Below are 16,035 nucleotides of genomic sequence, written 5' to 3' on the forward strand. Positions count from 1 at the left end.
TAAACTGTTTACGTATTATACACTCCTTTATAATTCCTGTGGAGGACTTGATTCCAAATATCAGGAATGGCTATCAAATTGGATGATTTAAGTGCAATTCCTCTGTAATGGTGTAATTTACACGGTGTGTTACGTATGTCTGGCCGTGCCTCTTCCCCCTGCCCCCCTAATCCCCCGCCCCCCATGGGCAAGAGTATTACCGGTTGGAGATGGTTAGAGGGCACAATGGGACGATGGGATATTGCACATGATCTGACAAGCCTTCTTGTTACACTTACGTTGTACCTTCACTTCTGACAATTTTATTGGGTGCAGCTGCCCTTTGCAGGTATACAATTACCGGCTTTAGCCCATCTGTTCCTACGGACAATTTGTCAACCCGCCTCTAGTTGAACAATGAAGGAGACCACCATAGGACTACCACTGACCAGATATTATATCGCCACTGGAGCATTCTCAGCTCAGCAGTGACCCTGCATGTTAGTGGGTGTGGTGTGTTCCCAGGTGGTGGATTGTAGTCCGTAGCTCTCTTTCTGTTCTTTCTCATTTTTGTCGAACCCTTTGGTGGTCAGTGCGTCCATCATCCCCCTGCATTAGACCGCTGTATATCTGCGTGGGTACCATACACCCTCCTACACTGCCACCTTTCCCCATCTCCATCCCACAAGTCCAGAGATCTTCCCGAGCACGCAGACACGTCCATAAATGTCTGAAATATCACACACACTCCACTAATAGACCGCTGCGCTCACACAGGGACCAGAGGCCCGGACCGCAAGACTTGCAGTGGATACGCCACATCCGTAACGACACCCCTGTCAGCTGTTTAAGGCATTATCAGGGTCTGGATCTGATTCTTCTGTTTCTCCTAATGTGCTCCCTGTAGTTCCCTTTGGATGTGTTAATTTGCCCTGCCAGTTTACTTTGATAAGATGTCATGAGGGGAAAACGCTCCTCGGTCCATCCATCATATCCGCCTTATCAGCGAGTTACGGTTTTAAGTCAGATGCAGGTCAGGACCGAGCGGTATGTGATTCATATTATCGCCACAACTTGACCCAGATCAGATTAGAATCAGATCAGATCAGACTAATAGATCATTTCAGCATGAACAAAGTCTTCTGCTCATTAATGACTACTTGTTTACTGAACCGCATGTCCCCACTGAACCTCTGTCCACATATAGGTCCAGTTACTTGGCCCATTATCATGCTGGAAGCACATGAATATGTTTTAGCCGTTACAACATGGTATATTTTGGCCATAAAGGGATGCGCATGCTCAGCAACACTTCTCAGATAAGCTGTGCCATTCTAACAGTACTCGATTGCTAATAAGGGCCCCAGTGTGTACCAGGAAAACTTTCCCCACACCATTACATCACCACCACCAGCCTGAACAGATTACGTTCATGGATGCACGCTGCTGATTCCAACACGTTTCCCGTAACCGTCCAATCTCTGAGAGTCTGTGCCCATGATCGCCTCAGATTCTTGTTCTTGTCTAAAAGGAGTGGAACTTGATGTGGTCTTCTGCTATTGTCGCCCATCCCCTTCAAGCTTGGATGTTGTGTATTTTGCGACGATCCACCCCTGGTGAGTGTGTTTCATCTGAGCTAGCGTAGGCATGCTGTCAGCTCGGCCGTTCTCCTGGGTCTCCCATTCTGTGTGAACTCTATGTGTGAAAATCCCAGGAGATCAGCAAATGAAAGATTACGAATGTAATGTTCCATCTTCATTTATAATACGAGCACGATACTTGTCTTTGAATGATGTTTAAGGATAAACTATTAGCTGTGATTTGCAGACTTGCCAACAGGGAGGACAGAGACTTTCTTACCTCTCACGCATACTAACCTGCACTTCAAAGGCAGACTAAATTTTTCATTTGGAGAGATGTTTCCTTCCACATAACCTGCCAGCCAGATGATGTTCAGACCAGTATTAGGGCTGGCATCTATACAGTTACATAGCTGTTCCAGGAAGTTTTTCTTCACAGTATTTTAGTGCATTCAATACATCTTCCGTCTGATTGGCTGATGCGTGCAGTTTGGTTTGTCAAGGTTGATCCTTTTAAGATGTGCTTGACTGTGATTTGGATCTGATTCCTGGAACAAATTTGTATTTGATCACATTGTTGCATTTATTTGCATCGAGGCAGTCGGGTTTTTCCTCCCGTCTAGACGGTCTCAGGTTATAGTGCGCGTTTAAAAAAATAAATAAATAAATAAATAAAAGTGTCTGTCAGAAGATTTTTCTCTCTAAAAGGAATAATGGATAAGATTAGTGATGGTCCTGACAAACTTTCTTAAGAAGGTAAAAAAAAAAAGAAAGTATTGCGACATTCATCTAAGTCAGAGTAATCTATGATTGTTTTCCACTGCCATGAAGTAAACTTTGTAGCGTAAGAGTTTAGAGGAAAATGTGCATGCGTTTATTGTCTAGACAGTGAGTGTGGATTTTTTTTTTTCCTTAAATCTGATGCCTTGCCCTTTAGCCCTTACCACATATGGAATAATTCATTTCTTCAAAGGCAATGTATCCTTCTAGGTATATACTCCACAAGATTCATACCTCAACCCGCAACCCATTACTCTGTCCTGCGTCTTGTAGCATTTGGAGGAATTTTCAACTTCTGCCGTCTTTTTCATTCGATAGTTTTCTCATAACACAAAATATAGCTGAAGGGACCCTTCTAGAGCATCATCATGGTTTTTTCTGAGAGCCGATGAACATTCCACGTCTTCTTCTTATTATTTTAATATTTATTTACTCATTTTTGCATTCGTAATATAAAATTAAGTCACAGGCTCCCTAAATTCTGCGTCATAATTCTCTTAATATCCAAACTGCCAAGGAATTTGGAGAGGTCAGCGGTGCGGACAGGCGGAAAATGTGAGCCGTTCTCCTGTCAGTGTGGAGCAGACACGTTGATTTTCCTTTCCTAAACCTTGCAGCGCTCATGACAGCGGCACCGACTTATTTTTACCCTTTTTGACCAAAGCCACGGGCGTGCTGGGCAGCTTAGCGATCCACAAAAAGCAAACCAGAGGGGAAGTCTCAGTTCGGCACTTCTGCTCCATTTGTTGTGATTGGGGGGGATGTTTGTGGGCTCCCGACCTGTCTTGATGGATGAGCCTGTCATTTGCTTGCCACTGCGTGTCTTGATGTGCCAGTGTTGCATCACGCTAACCGCCGGTGCACAGAGATCCTAGCATCTGTATGCAGAAGATCGTCCAGCATGGATTTGCCTCTGTCCTGTGTGCGTGCCTTGCTACTAGATCATCAGTTAGAGACAAGTTCGAGATCTGGACCACTTTTCCAAAGAAAGAGTCTTCGAAACACCAGCGCGCTGCTGATTTTCATGAGTAAGAAGAAGGAGTGAATTACGCTACAAATATTTTCTCTTAATACGAATAAAATGTGTCGTTCTGGAAATTCGGGCGGCTGTGGATCAGGTGGTAGAGCGGGTCGTCCACTAATCGTAGGGTCGGCGGTTCGATTCCCGGCCCACGTGACTCCGCATGCCGAAGTGTCCTTCGGCAAGACACTGAACCCCAAGTTGCTCCCGATGGCAAGTTAGCGCCTTGCATGGCAGCTCTGCTACCATTGGTGTGTGAATGGGTGAATGAGACACGGCGTAAAGCGCTTTGGATAAAAGCGCTATATAAGTGCGCCATTTACCAAATAAAATAGGAACTATTGCTCAAATCGCTCCACAAATGTATAATTTTAGGACAAAAAAAAAGAGCAGTGTGTAATGAGCTGAACGAGAGAAATGGTAAACGTAAGACGGTCCTCTGGAGGTCATTTGCTAAGCTCTCTGGACTGCCTCAGACCACTTTATGCAGCACCTCCTGAAAATACAGGGAGTCATGTTCACCATTACAGCCTCAGAGGAGTTTATGAACAATGAGGCATCTTCTTAAATCTGGGCTCTCTGTTTGATCCTGTCTTGTAAAGATAATATTTCATGGGTGTGGCCTCGCAGCAGGCATTTCATAAAAGCTTCACTGTGGCATTACCTCATCTGGGTTGCCTGTGTACCTCGGAAGCGGGAAGTCGGAGCTCGGAATTATGTCATTTTGGACCTCTGTGCGTTCGAGCTACAAAGGGGGGCGGAAAAACATAGATGCCTTCCGTCTTTAGTTAGTAACAAGCTAGCCAGCTAACTGTGATAGATGCTGTGAGCAGTCGTGTTGATTTGAGGTCACTTGCTCGGTGTCAAGGAGACCATCCAGAGTAAGAATTCCTAGTTGAGGAAGCGTTTTCTTGTTTTTTTTTTTTGTTTTTTTTTTCTAGTCGTGGACGGATATTATGAGTTATAAGCGTTAGTCGAATGCAGCGTATGTGCATGACCTGCTGTTTTTATGGCTCTCTGATAAGATGGTTCATGTTTATGTTGCTTTGAGCGCCGTGTTGGTTTGAAACCTTGGTCCAGAGCTGTGTGAGTGTCAGCATTGAGAAACATCCTCTACGTGACTTCTCTGTACAAACCAGTGACCGCCTCCACCAAATTCTCCCCCACAATAGTTTTACTCATACCAGACACTTCATAATGGCCGTGTTTGCCTGGTGAATTGAAAGCAGGTGAGCTGGAGAGTTTTCAGGGTCGAGGTGGACCTCTGTGTCCCTCTGCTTTGTGTTCTTGCAGACTGTCGCTGGAGTTGGAAACGTCTGTGTCGGCTCATTCGGAGACATTTCGAATCATTTGGAATTAGTGTTGTGATCGCTGCTGATGACGTGATGATGTATTTGAGTATCAGTTTATCACATGTTTTAGTCACGATTGCCATCGTTCACTGAAACTTACTGATGGTACTTAGAATTTCGAGTTATTAAAATGCTATAATGTTTATCTTTAATAAATGGGCAACTCCAGTGTTATGGATGTTTTTCAGTGACTAATCTTGAAATTTGTGACTGTGCTGTTTCTGATCATTGCCCAGTGGTTTTTGACCCTGTGCTGGCTTGTACTCTCCCCAAATCTGATCATTCTCCACCTTTTTCTAGATGTTTTAATTCCTCTGCTGCCAGGTCAATCAATGGTTGTGTATTTATCTACCCAAACCCTTAATTTTGTGAAAGCCATCTCCTCCCGTGTGTGTCCTAATGAATTGGTTAATCAGTACCTGCACTGCGTCTCTGGACTCAAGTGCCACCCTTGAAGGTGATGAAGAAAGTTCAGCCCTGGTTAAATAGCTCCACTCGCGCTCTCAGACAGGAGTGTAGGTGCACTGAGTGGAGATGGAAGAAAGACGAACTTCAGAGATCATACGAAATCTTCCGGGAGTGTCTTATGTGGTATCAGAGCGCTGTTAAGGAGGCACAGTCGAAATATATGTCTGATTTAATTACACAAAATGCAGAAAGGTCAAAGGTCGTTTTTAGTACAATTGATGCCTTTCTAAATCCCTCTCCTAGTGTTCCATTAGAGATTTCTACTGACCGGTGTGATCAGTTTTAACTCATTTTACTCATGGACCCCCAGTCCAAAGACATGCATGGTAGGCTGATTGGCGTGTCTAAAGTGTCCGTAGTGTATGAATGGGTGTGCGAGTGTGTATGTGATTGTGCCCTGCGATAGATTGGCACCCTGTCCAGGGTGTACCCCGCCTTGTGCCCGATGCTCCCTGGGATAGGCTCCAGGTTCCCCCGCGACCCTGAAAAGGATAAGCGGTATAGAAGATGGATGGATGGATGGATGGATGGATAAAATTGAGGGTATTCGGTTTAACATACCACCTCATTATTCTTCTCCTCTAAAATCGCCTCTGTGTCGGAGCTGTCTTTCGCTTTTTCAACCAGTGTTTCCTTCACAGCCTTTTGCTGTTGTTTCTAGTATGAAGTCCGCATATTTTTAAAGAGGCTTTTCCTGTGAGGCTTTTTTAGTAGTGAGTCCACTGAAATTAAGGATTCCTGTCCCTTCTATGATGACTTGGATGAAATTTTGGGTGCAAGCTGGGATCTGAGTTCTTATGAAGTGGTGGAACAAGTAAGGGTCTGAGAACACTTCATTGCTGAAGAGGACCAAAAAAAGAACCGGGTTCTCTTTTGAGTCCACTATATTGTGAACACCAAAAGGACTGAGGTCGCTTTCGGCTGGTTCCCTTTCTGTTCCACTTTGGACTGGGTTTGGTTCTTTTAAAAGGTCAAGTTCTGTGTTGATTTTAAAATTTAGCCTTTTGCTTCTAAAGCTTTTGCATAGACTATCTATGCAATATATTTCTGTTCTTCTCACCCCATACATTGCTTCAAGACCCTCGATCAACTGCGAGTCAACAACTACGATCCGCAGATGATGGAATGGGTCCAGCTGAAGGCTGACGCTTCACACCGGCAGGGGCCGTAGGTGAAGCAGTCTCAGAGGAATTAAAGAGGTGGCTGATGTCAGCATTCCGATCAGTCTCAATAACATCCCATACTGGAGAGACACCCCGAGACAAAACTGGGCAAGAATATTTAGGATATCTGTCATCCGAGACAGAGACAGAGAGGCTCGCACTGTGGATGAATCAATCGTCACCCCGATGAATGTGATTGAGTGCGTAGGAGACAGCGTGCCCTTTGCCCTGTTCGCCAAGTGACCCAACTTGGCAACGTGGTCTAGTAGCAACTGGATATCGTGCACAGCCTGGTCCCTCGTCTGAGACCAATCAACTAGATATGGCAGAATCCGCGACCACAGGGGTGACCGGACAGTCTTTATACACTTCGTAAACACTCGAGGCCCTCGTCTAGAGAATGATCAAAAGGCAGGACCCTGAACTGGTAAGTCTGGTTTATGAAGCCACAGCGTAGGAACTTCCTTTGATGCACAACATTAGGAATATGAAAGTATGCATCCGTCGGGTCGATACTCGTGAACCAATCTCCCTCGGTCACCGAATGAAGAACGTCGATCGAGCATAATAAGTGGAAGGGGAGCTTGTATACTTACTTGTTGAGTCTCCTCAAATCTAAGATTGGACAAAAATCTCCATCCCGCTTTGGACCCAGAAAATATGTGGAGTAGAACCCGTCCCTCTGAACCAGGGCGTGAACCACTTCTATTTCTCTCTAAAAAGGAATGAATTTCTTGAGAGAGAGCTACTGAAAAAACTTGGTCTACCACAACAGTCAGGGTGCGTCCCGAAAACATTGGGGGCCAGCGTCGGAACTGCAGAGTATTGCCATTGCACAGCGTCACCAAAACCCAGGTGTCTGACACTGTGCTTTCCCAATAACTCGGATGACGTGTTGAGACATCCGACCACCGGCCCAACCGCCTCAGGCCTTGAGGCTTCGGCTTTTCGAAGTTGTGTGGGGACGCTGACGTGGGCCCCCTGGGGCACAGCAGGGTTTAAGCATACCATTTGGGTGACTCACCTGTACCTCATCAGACCCAGGAAATCACTGTTGGCACTGGGGATGGTTAGAGGGCATGTGATGTAGGCGTGGCTGCACCATCACATAACGACAATGAGCAGGTGCTGCTGGCGCCCTAAAATTCGGAGCACGCTGCACCTGTGTTCGCTGCTAAGTGGTCACGTACAACTTTACGTGTCTCTCCAACACATTAGATATGTCTGGACCAAAAAGATATCCTGGAACAATGGGAAGCTCTCTCAAAGTCTTTTTATAATCCTCGAACAACCTGGCTTGAGCAAGCCAAGCCTGCCTGCGAGTGGTCAAGAGTGTTTCAGTGAGACCGCCCAGTTCTCGTGTCAATGCCCCATGGCCAGCAAGGCTGTCTGCAGAAATCATGGAACAGAAGGAGGCACTTCTACAGACTCCAAGGAATTAGAAGCAGCCAGAATCAATTGGCAGATGGTGTTCTCAGCCTGAGTGACGTAGGCAACTGACTCGTATGCTTTCTTCAGAAGGGAATCTGTGCGGCCACGTTGAGTGCTAGGATATAGACCGTTCCCATGCAGTGTGTCTGTGGCACTTCAGTGGCTCAACCAGTGCTGCAACTGGCTGTTCTACCTCTGGTACATTCTACACCCCAATGGACTCCGCTTTTGCCATGGAAGCTAAGGTGCGAGCAGTCTTGGAACACCTCTTGACCATCCCTGGCACTCGAAAATTCCATAATAAAATCCTTACACGCAGGCACAGCAAATGAGTCATTGGGCGAAGGCCTGCGAAAAAACACACTGGACTGAACAGGGTGTGCAGGGCATTCATCCAGGCCAAGACGGGCCACTGCTATCCGAAGCACCTCCAATGTGTTCTCCATTTGAGGTGGGGCCATCACCAGAGCCACCGGCTAACGCGGACCCCGCTGGCTTGTCCTGAAGCCCAGCGACATCAGTGAGGAGATGGTCCTGAAAATGTGTGTCAGAAGCACATGTAGACATAGCGTCATTGTGGGGGTTATGGAGAGGGAAAGGTGAGACAGTATCCTCCTCGTTAGAAGATTGTGAGCAAGTGTCCTCAATAGGAGCCATAGTAGAAGCAGGAACGGAGTCTGTTGGCTGGAGGGCCTGCAAGATGTTCATGTCTGAAGAAAGGCCAGCCACCTTCTTTGATAACAGGTGTCCTGCCAAATGATTTCACTTTGAATTAGATTTTCTTTTAGCTGAGGGAAGGCCAGTAGCTGCTAAGGCACAGTGTTTCTGAGCTCTCCTCCTCCCTATCACCTCCGCCCAGCTCATGTCACAACGTGTCTTCATTGGTATTTATTTTCTCGACCTATCTGGCGGACGCTGCGATCATCCTCCTACTGTAGCACCGTCTCTGGCGGTCAGGAGGAATTCCCAGAGCATGCGGTAGATTAGCGCAGCGGTGATGTAGCTGATGCAAAACTTCAGTGCACCCGGGTTTGATCCTCACTTCAGGTTTTCACTCCACCTCACTTTTTGATTTTGGAAATACTTCTTGCTTTTGAGAAAACGTCAACTGATGTTATGAACGTGAGATTTTTGCTTTATAGATGTGACGTGTCTGAGCCACAACTCTGTATATCTGATGTATAAACAATGCAATCTTCTCATTATTCCTCAAGCGGAGTTAAACACCGTGAAATATCAGTGTAAGACACAAGTGAACATTTTAAAAGGGGTTTTGTTCCTGTCCTTACAGCTTTACTTTTTCATGGTAAAGCTGACACTTGTGTGGAATTGTTTCAATTTTCGTTTTTCATTAATATTACTTTTATTCTAATTTATCTCGCGTTCTTTTTATGTTTGTCCCTAGTATTTTTTTTTTCCACCCTGTTAGCATATAGTGCTTTTCCTTTCTGAAACTTGCTTATGAATTTTTATTTATTTATTTATTTTTTAATCATCACAGTGTACAACTTTCAATCTTGAAATCGTGTTGTTAGGCAAAAGTACACTAAGCACACTGTTTAAATGTCGGTTTAAATATGCGTGAAACCTTTTTTTTTGGACCTTTAACCTGTGCTTTCTAACAGGGTAGAATAAACATATAACATGTAAATGTTCTTCAGGAAAATCCTTAGAAGAATAGAATAAAAGCTTGATCACAATTTATTCTGGAGGATACACTAGTCACGACTGTTTCCCGACGTCTCCCACTCTGGGCTTTTTAATCGGGTACGTTTGGAAAAATATTAAGTGTGTGGAAATGAACCGTTTCATCCTGACGCAGGTCACGGAGTTAAAGACTGATATTTCAGGTCTTCGGAAAGTTATGAATAACCTTCAGAACAAGCGACTGGAATCGAACATGTCTTCAATAAAAGCATCATCAGGGAAGATACCAAGCACGTGGTGGTGTCTTCTGTTTACTCTTCACCAACAGATACAGTTTAGGCCACAATCACAGCAAACATTTCACTGTGCAGTTGCAGTTACACAATCAGGCCAGAGGTTAATGCCACAACTTAGAAGAATTAGGGGTCGTGCAGCTGTTTGAGGCTGTTGGAGAGAAAGCGTGACATGGCTGCCCGCTCATTTCTAATTGGATATGGTAGGGGTGTTTTTATTGAAATCACTCACAGATGCAGGCCTCACTTAAAAACCTCTGAAAAGTTTCAGCTGTCTAGTGTAAAGTGTGTGTGTGTGTGTGTGTGTGTGTGTGTATATACTCTCCTCTCAGACTGTTTGGTTTATTGGCTTATTATTGCCTGGATAGTACGTAGTGTTGTAGTATACTGTAAGTGACTCAGTGGAATAAGGCGCTTGTGAAGGGGAGGGGTTTGTATGTCATCACACTAGTTTTTACCACCTGTGCCCCTGTGGGAGGGGGGTCTGACCCCGGGCTGTGTCCAGGCGTGGGTATTAATGATGAAAGGTAAAGAGTCTGAGCAGTTTCAGAAGAAATTTCTTCCCTCAGACAGAGAGGCCAGAGAAAATGACTAGGGCCTCATCTGTAACTCTGAATAGGAGGAAGGGAAGAGGACAGAGTGTATTAACCTTGATTTTATACTGGATTGAAATAATGGATGTTGAGCTGTAAGACTAAGCTGTCTCTCCCTCCCCCTCCTCCTCCACTCTCTGGCTTTCTGCTCTCAGGACATCCGCAACACGGTGGGCAACATTCCAATGGAATGGTACAAAGATTATCCTCACATCGGCTATGACCTGGACGGCAAAAAAATCTTCAAACCAATCAGGAGCAAGGACGAGCTCGACGAATTCCTGGACAAGATGGAGAATCCTGATTACTGGTGAGTCGGGCTGGACCACATGAGAGATGATACTGATGTTGTGATAAAACCCAGTCTCATGATATTCTAAGAATTCTAAGTATGGTCAGGTTCCAGTGCTTTTAGCGCTGTTTAATTTTCCCCTCTTTTTCCTCTTGAAATACTTTGCTAGCAAAACTTGAGCAAAAGGATTGTATTACGATGTATAATGTGATTAAGATGACGTCTCCAAGTATCGCAGTATGATATTTTTGCCATATCACGTGAAAAGAACAAAGCTTACACTTGATATTGCTATCGACACGTGACTTCTGTTTTTCTGTTTCTTTTCCAGGCGCACTGTCCATGACAAGATGACTGGCACTGATATCCGTCTGTCTGATGAGCAGGTGGATCTGGTGCACCGCCTGCAGCAAGGCAAATTTGGTGATGTCAACTTCAACGAGTATGAGGTAACCCCAAACCCCACCCGACGTTTTATACACTTGTATCACGATCTCAGCATCTCAGTCGGGTTTTTTTTTTTTTTTTTTTTTAAACAGTGATTTGTTTTATGATAATACAGCAGGTGAAACACACACCACCTTCACTTAAACGGCCTCGTACCACCCAAGCGCCATTCTGCGCTCACCGCTAGCTAACGGCTCCGATCGCAGAAGATTAACATGCCAACCGTCAGTCTTATTGTGGAGGGCAAGTCTGTCCCCAAGTGGGTGGAGTCCACATATAATAACGTGCGAACACGTCTAAATGCCGTCACTGCCATCGTTGTTAGCTTTACTGCTAATTGTCCATTAACTTGGATTATAAAGTAAACAAGCAGTGAGTCACTCCACACTTAAAGCTTCCTGTGAACATTATTATTTTTTTTAAGCAGCCTCAGACTCTGTTTAAAGACAGTTAATTGTCGAGGAAAAAGCCACCTGTCATCTGGGACATGGTGTGACAAGTTAAATCTGTGTACGTTGTCTGCAGATGTTGATAGCCCAGCTGTTCTCAGTTATGTCCTTTACTCATGTCTGTTCCTAATTCTCCAAGCGTGTTTAGTAGTGAACATAACAAAAACAGTTTGTACTCCGACTGCCGAGTCATTGCACCGTATTCAGGGTTGTTGTTTTTTTTTTTTCCTTTCCACCACCCTTTGTTAAATGAGGCTCAGTTATATATGACACACGTCTGATCTGCCATCTTGCTTTCATTTCTCTTAGCCTGCTATCGACTTTTTCTCCCACGAAGTGATGATCCATCCGGTGACCAACAGGCCCGAGGACAAACGCAGCTTCATTCCCTCTCTCATTGAGAAAGAGAAGGCAAGTGCCCTGACACGGTCCTTTCTTCCTAACCTCTCTACCTCATCTCCCAGCTTGTGATGTAAATCATTATTTGTATATGCTGCACGTAATGCAGCTGGGGTTAGATGGGAAGAGTCATGTTTCGACCAGTTGGACTTCTAACTGCTTGCATCTGTACAGCATTATAGGTAATGATTCCCATCGTTTTTTTTTTTTTGAACGAGGTCTAAAACTGCAGTAATTGGAAGCTGAAAGAAATTAGACCCACAACCTTTTTAGTCGAGGTATTAGGAGGGAAAAAAATAAAGCGTTCGCAGTCTCTTTTAATGCGGGGGGTTTAGACAGTCGAGCTTAAAGTTCTCCAGTAATTTATATCAGTTTGGTTTCCTGCTGTAAATTGGTCATGGGTGATTTGTGCCACTCTGTAGACCTAAGCTCCAAATAGCTCGTAGTGTTACTGTAGTAATACTAGAGTTTTCCGAGCAGGACCATCAGACCGTGCTGTTCCCTGTGCTGCCATTAGGTAAGCAAGCTGGTTCATGCTATAAAGATGGGCTGGATTAAGCCACGCAGGCCCAAAGACACCGCACCTCAATACTACGACCTGTGGGCACAAGAGGACCCCAATGCCATCCTGGGGCGCCACAAAATGCATGTCCCTGCTCCGAAGATGAGACTGCCAGGTCACGAGGAGTCCTACAACCCGCCTCCAGAATATCTGCTCACAGAGGAAGAGGTTTGTGTGTGTTTTTTTTCTGGCACATGTCCTCGTCTATCACAGTGATGTTCTGAGAATTTGCCTATAAGGGATTTGCTTGTGGTTTGCATACGAAGTGTAAGTGCTTAATACAGGTGCATCCCCGCCGAGAGCTGCATCTAAAGCTGGGGATTAATGCAGTCGAGTAAGAAATGTTGTTGGAATGAATGTTGTTTGACGATTGCTTGAAACCCACCAGAGACTGGCATGGGAACAGCAGGACCCAGAGGACCGCAAGCTGAACTTCCTGCCGCAAAAGTTCCCCTGCCTCCGTGTTGTACCTGCGTTCTCACGCTTCATCCACGAGCGCTTCGAGCGCTGCCTCGACCTCTACCTGTGTCCCCGCCAGCGCAAGATGAGAGTGGGTTATCTCCCTGTTATTACGATCTAAGGACACGCAGCGATGTGTGGTCTCTTTTCAGAGTAACTGCTTAAATCAGCTCCGTTTAAGCCGAATAAGTTAGAAACATAGTGGAGGATGATAAGATAAATCATGTTCACGGTGCTGAAGTGAGCATCATTATTAATCTGTTATCTGACAGAATTATGTCGTATCTCTCCACTGTCTCTTCATCTCGCGATCACAGGTGAACGTGAACCCAGAGGACCTGATTCCCAAGCTGCCCAAACCTAAAGACCTGCAGCCCTTCCCTACCACCCAGTCCCTGGTAGGTGAACATCAACCCAGGACGTGCAGTCACAAGGCGCTCGGTGCAGAAGGACAGTCACAGACACATCTCAAAATCAAATCGGGCCACACTGTGAAATGAGCCGGGGGCCTCGAATTTCATAGATACTTTAATGTGTGTGGGGGGGAGAAACACATTAGTCTATTTGGGTGGCGTTTCTCAGGGGGAGGGAAAGATCCGATGGGCAAAAACAGCCATTTTTCAGCCAGTCGTCCTTGTAAAACCCTCCGTAAACCGAAGTTTAGTCTGCCGTTTTTCAGGACTGTAAACAGACGAGCTCGAAACATCTGGGCAATGGCGGCGAATTAGTGAGAAAAGCTGCTTTGCTCTGTCCTCACATGATCTCAGTGAATTTACGATCCTATCGCGCTCGGCCAAGGCGACGTTATTCACTATCGATTCCGATTTTTAAATCTATTTAAGAGCGGACACTTCATTCACGAGTGACACACGCTTAAGGGTTTAAACTGGTTTTAAACATATTTAATAGCATATTCTCGACCACCTTCGGGTTCCTGTGTTCCCCGTTACCGTCCATAATGAACAGAGCTGAACTCGTGAATCTAGTGCACTGTCGCTCAAAAGTTTGTGGACGCCCGACCGGAACGTTTCTCACGATGTTTAAAAACCCTTTTGATCCGAAGGCGTGCGATTTAAAAAAAAAAAAAACGTGTGAAATCGGTGTCGTGGAGAAAAACCGAACCGTGCCGACGTATTCGTTTCTCTCATCAGAAAAAATCCAATATGGCGAAATATTTTCGGAAAAGCAGCCGATAAGAGAGTCCGGCGTCGGTGGGAGCTGCTTTAACACTGTTTAAAAAGCATCTCAGGAGAAAACGCCAAGAATACATTTCTGGAAATTTTAGGTGTCTACTTTGAAGATGCTAAAATATCAAATAATTTTGATTCATTTTGGATTTTTGATCACAATAGAATTCCCATTTGTGTTACTCCAGAGTTTTGATGACTTTTTATTATTATTATTCTAAAATGTGGGGAAAATAAATATAAATGAAAAATGAGTGTGTCTAAACTTTTGACTGTGTGTGTGCATAGTAAGGTATGTAACGTGTAAAAATCAGGTGAGATGAATCACTTGTGAATACCGAGTCATTTTAAAGCTGCTAATAATTGTTTCTGGTTCCTCCACAGGTGTACCGTGGTCACTCCAGTCTTGTTCGTTGCATCAGTGTGTCTCCCGGTGGACAGTGGCTGGTATCAGGTCAGTCTTGTCATTGCCGTACTAATCCGTTCTCTAATATAACAGACGGTAAAATAGCAAAAGAAAGCAAACCCTGCAGATATGTCGTTGGGAAGATACCGCGGCTCGTCTCGGCCTCGGCTCCAGCCCTCGTCTGCTGTTATTTCAACCAGTAGCTGAGCGGCTGGTAAAAACATCCCCAGAGCTCTCGCTGCAGTATGATGTCATGGTGGTGGTGGTGGTGGTGGTGGTGGTGATGGCCCTTCATGATGGAGGGCCTGGTGTCGCGTTCGCAGACGTCAGACTTGGAGTGAAGATGAGCATAGACACAATGTTGCTGGAATCGCTCGAACCAGATAAATTAGTCATGTCTAACTCACCACTCATCCCACCCCCCCCCTTCTCTAGAGAGGGCTTTTTTCCACTGGAGTTTTATAGATTTTGGCTGCTTGGCCTTCATTGTTAGCTGCTCTGGGAAATCAAACAGGAAAGAGACTTCACTCATGTTCTTGCCATTTAGGATCTTCATGAATTCACGAGGGGACCTCAAAATATGACAGACAACAAATTAGTTACGGGTGCTGTTTATCAGGAAAAGCTCCGTGCTTCCATTCACTTTTAACTTAAGGTTCCTTTTAAGATCCTGCTTTAGGATTTGAAATAAACCAAATCCAACCCCAGATAATGCTATAAAACATATTTAAATGATTACAGAGGGGGTTCTGTATAAACATCAACTCCCCCCCCCCCCCCCCCCCCCCACACACACACACACACTAACAGTCAAAAGTTTAGACACACTCACTCTTTATTTTTATTTATTTATTTATTTTCCATCCGAAACCAATCGAAATAATCGAATAATTTAGCATCTCCGAAGCCGACGCCCTTTTCGCCGAGAATTTCCAGAAATGTGTCCTTGCCGTTTTCTCACCCGATGTCTTGAGGTGAATTTCCCCGAGGTGATTTTTAAACAGCATTACTAGGAGTTCACACCGACGCCGGACTCTTTATCTCCTGCCTTTCGGAATATTTCACTCCGAGTCGTCCGTTTAGAAAAAGATTTATCCGTAAATGAAATGTTCGTTTTTCTAGTGAAAGAAACGAACACGTCGACACGGTTATATTTTTCTCCACGACACCGATTTCACACGTTTAATCGCACGCCTTCAGATCAAAAGGTTTTTAACATCATGAGGAACATTTCGGTCGTGTGTCCACAAACTTTTGACCGGTTGTGTGTGTGTGTGTATGTATATATATATATATAATATAAAAACGCATGCTATAATTGAATATATTCTTGGTAGTATTATTAAGCATCTGATAGCCATTAGCTTTGGTATGAAATATATGAAAGAGCTGTAGTAGAAAAAGAATAGTTTTAATAACGCCGAGAGCAAGTCAGTTCCTCTACGCTGTAGCGAAGGGAGTGGTGCAGCCAAAGCCACAAAACCCAAATGATATCCCTTTCAGTATGAAAATGTGGTCACGTTTCTT

The 16,035-nt window shown here is 44.8% G+C and overlaps 1 protein-coding gene across 1 annotated transcript in view; it reads left to right on the forward strand.

The window, feature by feature from the left end:
- bop1 (BOP1 ribosomal biogenesis factor) overlaps positions 1-16,035 on the forward strand; it is a 54,957-nt gene that overhangs the window by 32,524 nt on the left and 6,398 nt on the right. The window contains exons 4-10 of the mRNA XM_017455209.3: positions 10,463-10,617; positions 10,931-11,048; positions 11,805-11,906; positions 12,412-12,624; positions 12,845-13,006; positions 13,233-13,313; positions 14,487-14,556. Of these exons, the coding sequence (XP_017310698.1) occupies positions 10,463-10,617; positions 10,931-11,048; positions 11,805-11,906; positions 12,412-12,624; positions 12,845-13,006; positions 13,233-13,313; positions 14,487-14,556 (901 nt within the window). The remainder of the gene's footprint in view (positions 1-10,462; positions 10,618-10,930; positions 11,049-11,804; positions 11,907-12,411; positions 12,625-12,844; positions 13,007-13,232; positions 13,314-14,486; positions 14,557-16,035) is intronic.

This window comes from Ictalurus punctatus, chromosome 24 (genome assembly GCF_001660625.3).
Source record: "Ictalurus punctatus breed USDA103 chromosome 24, Coco_2.0, whole genome shotgun sequence".
NCBI lineage: Eukaryota > Metazoa > Chordata > Actinopteri > Siluriformes > Ictaluridae > Ictalurus > Ictalurus punctatus.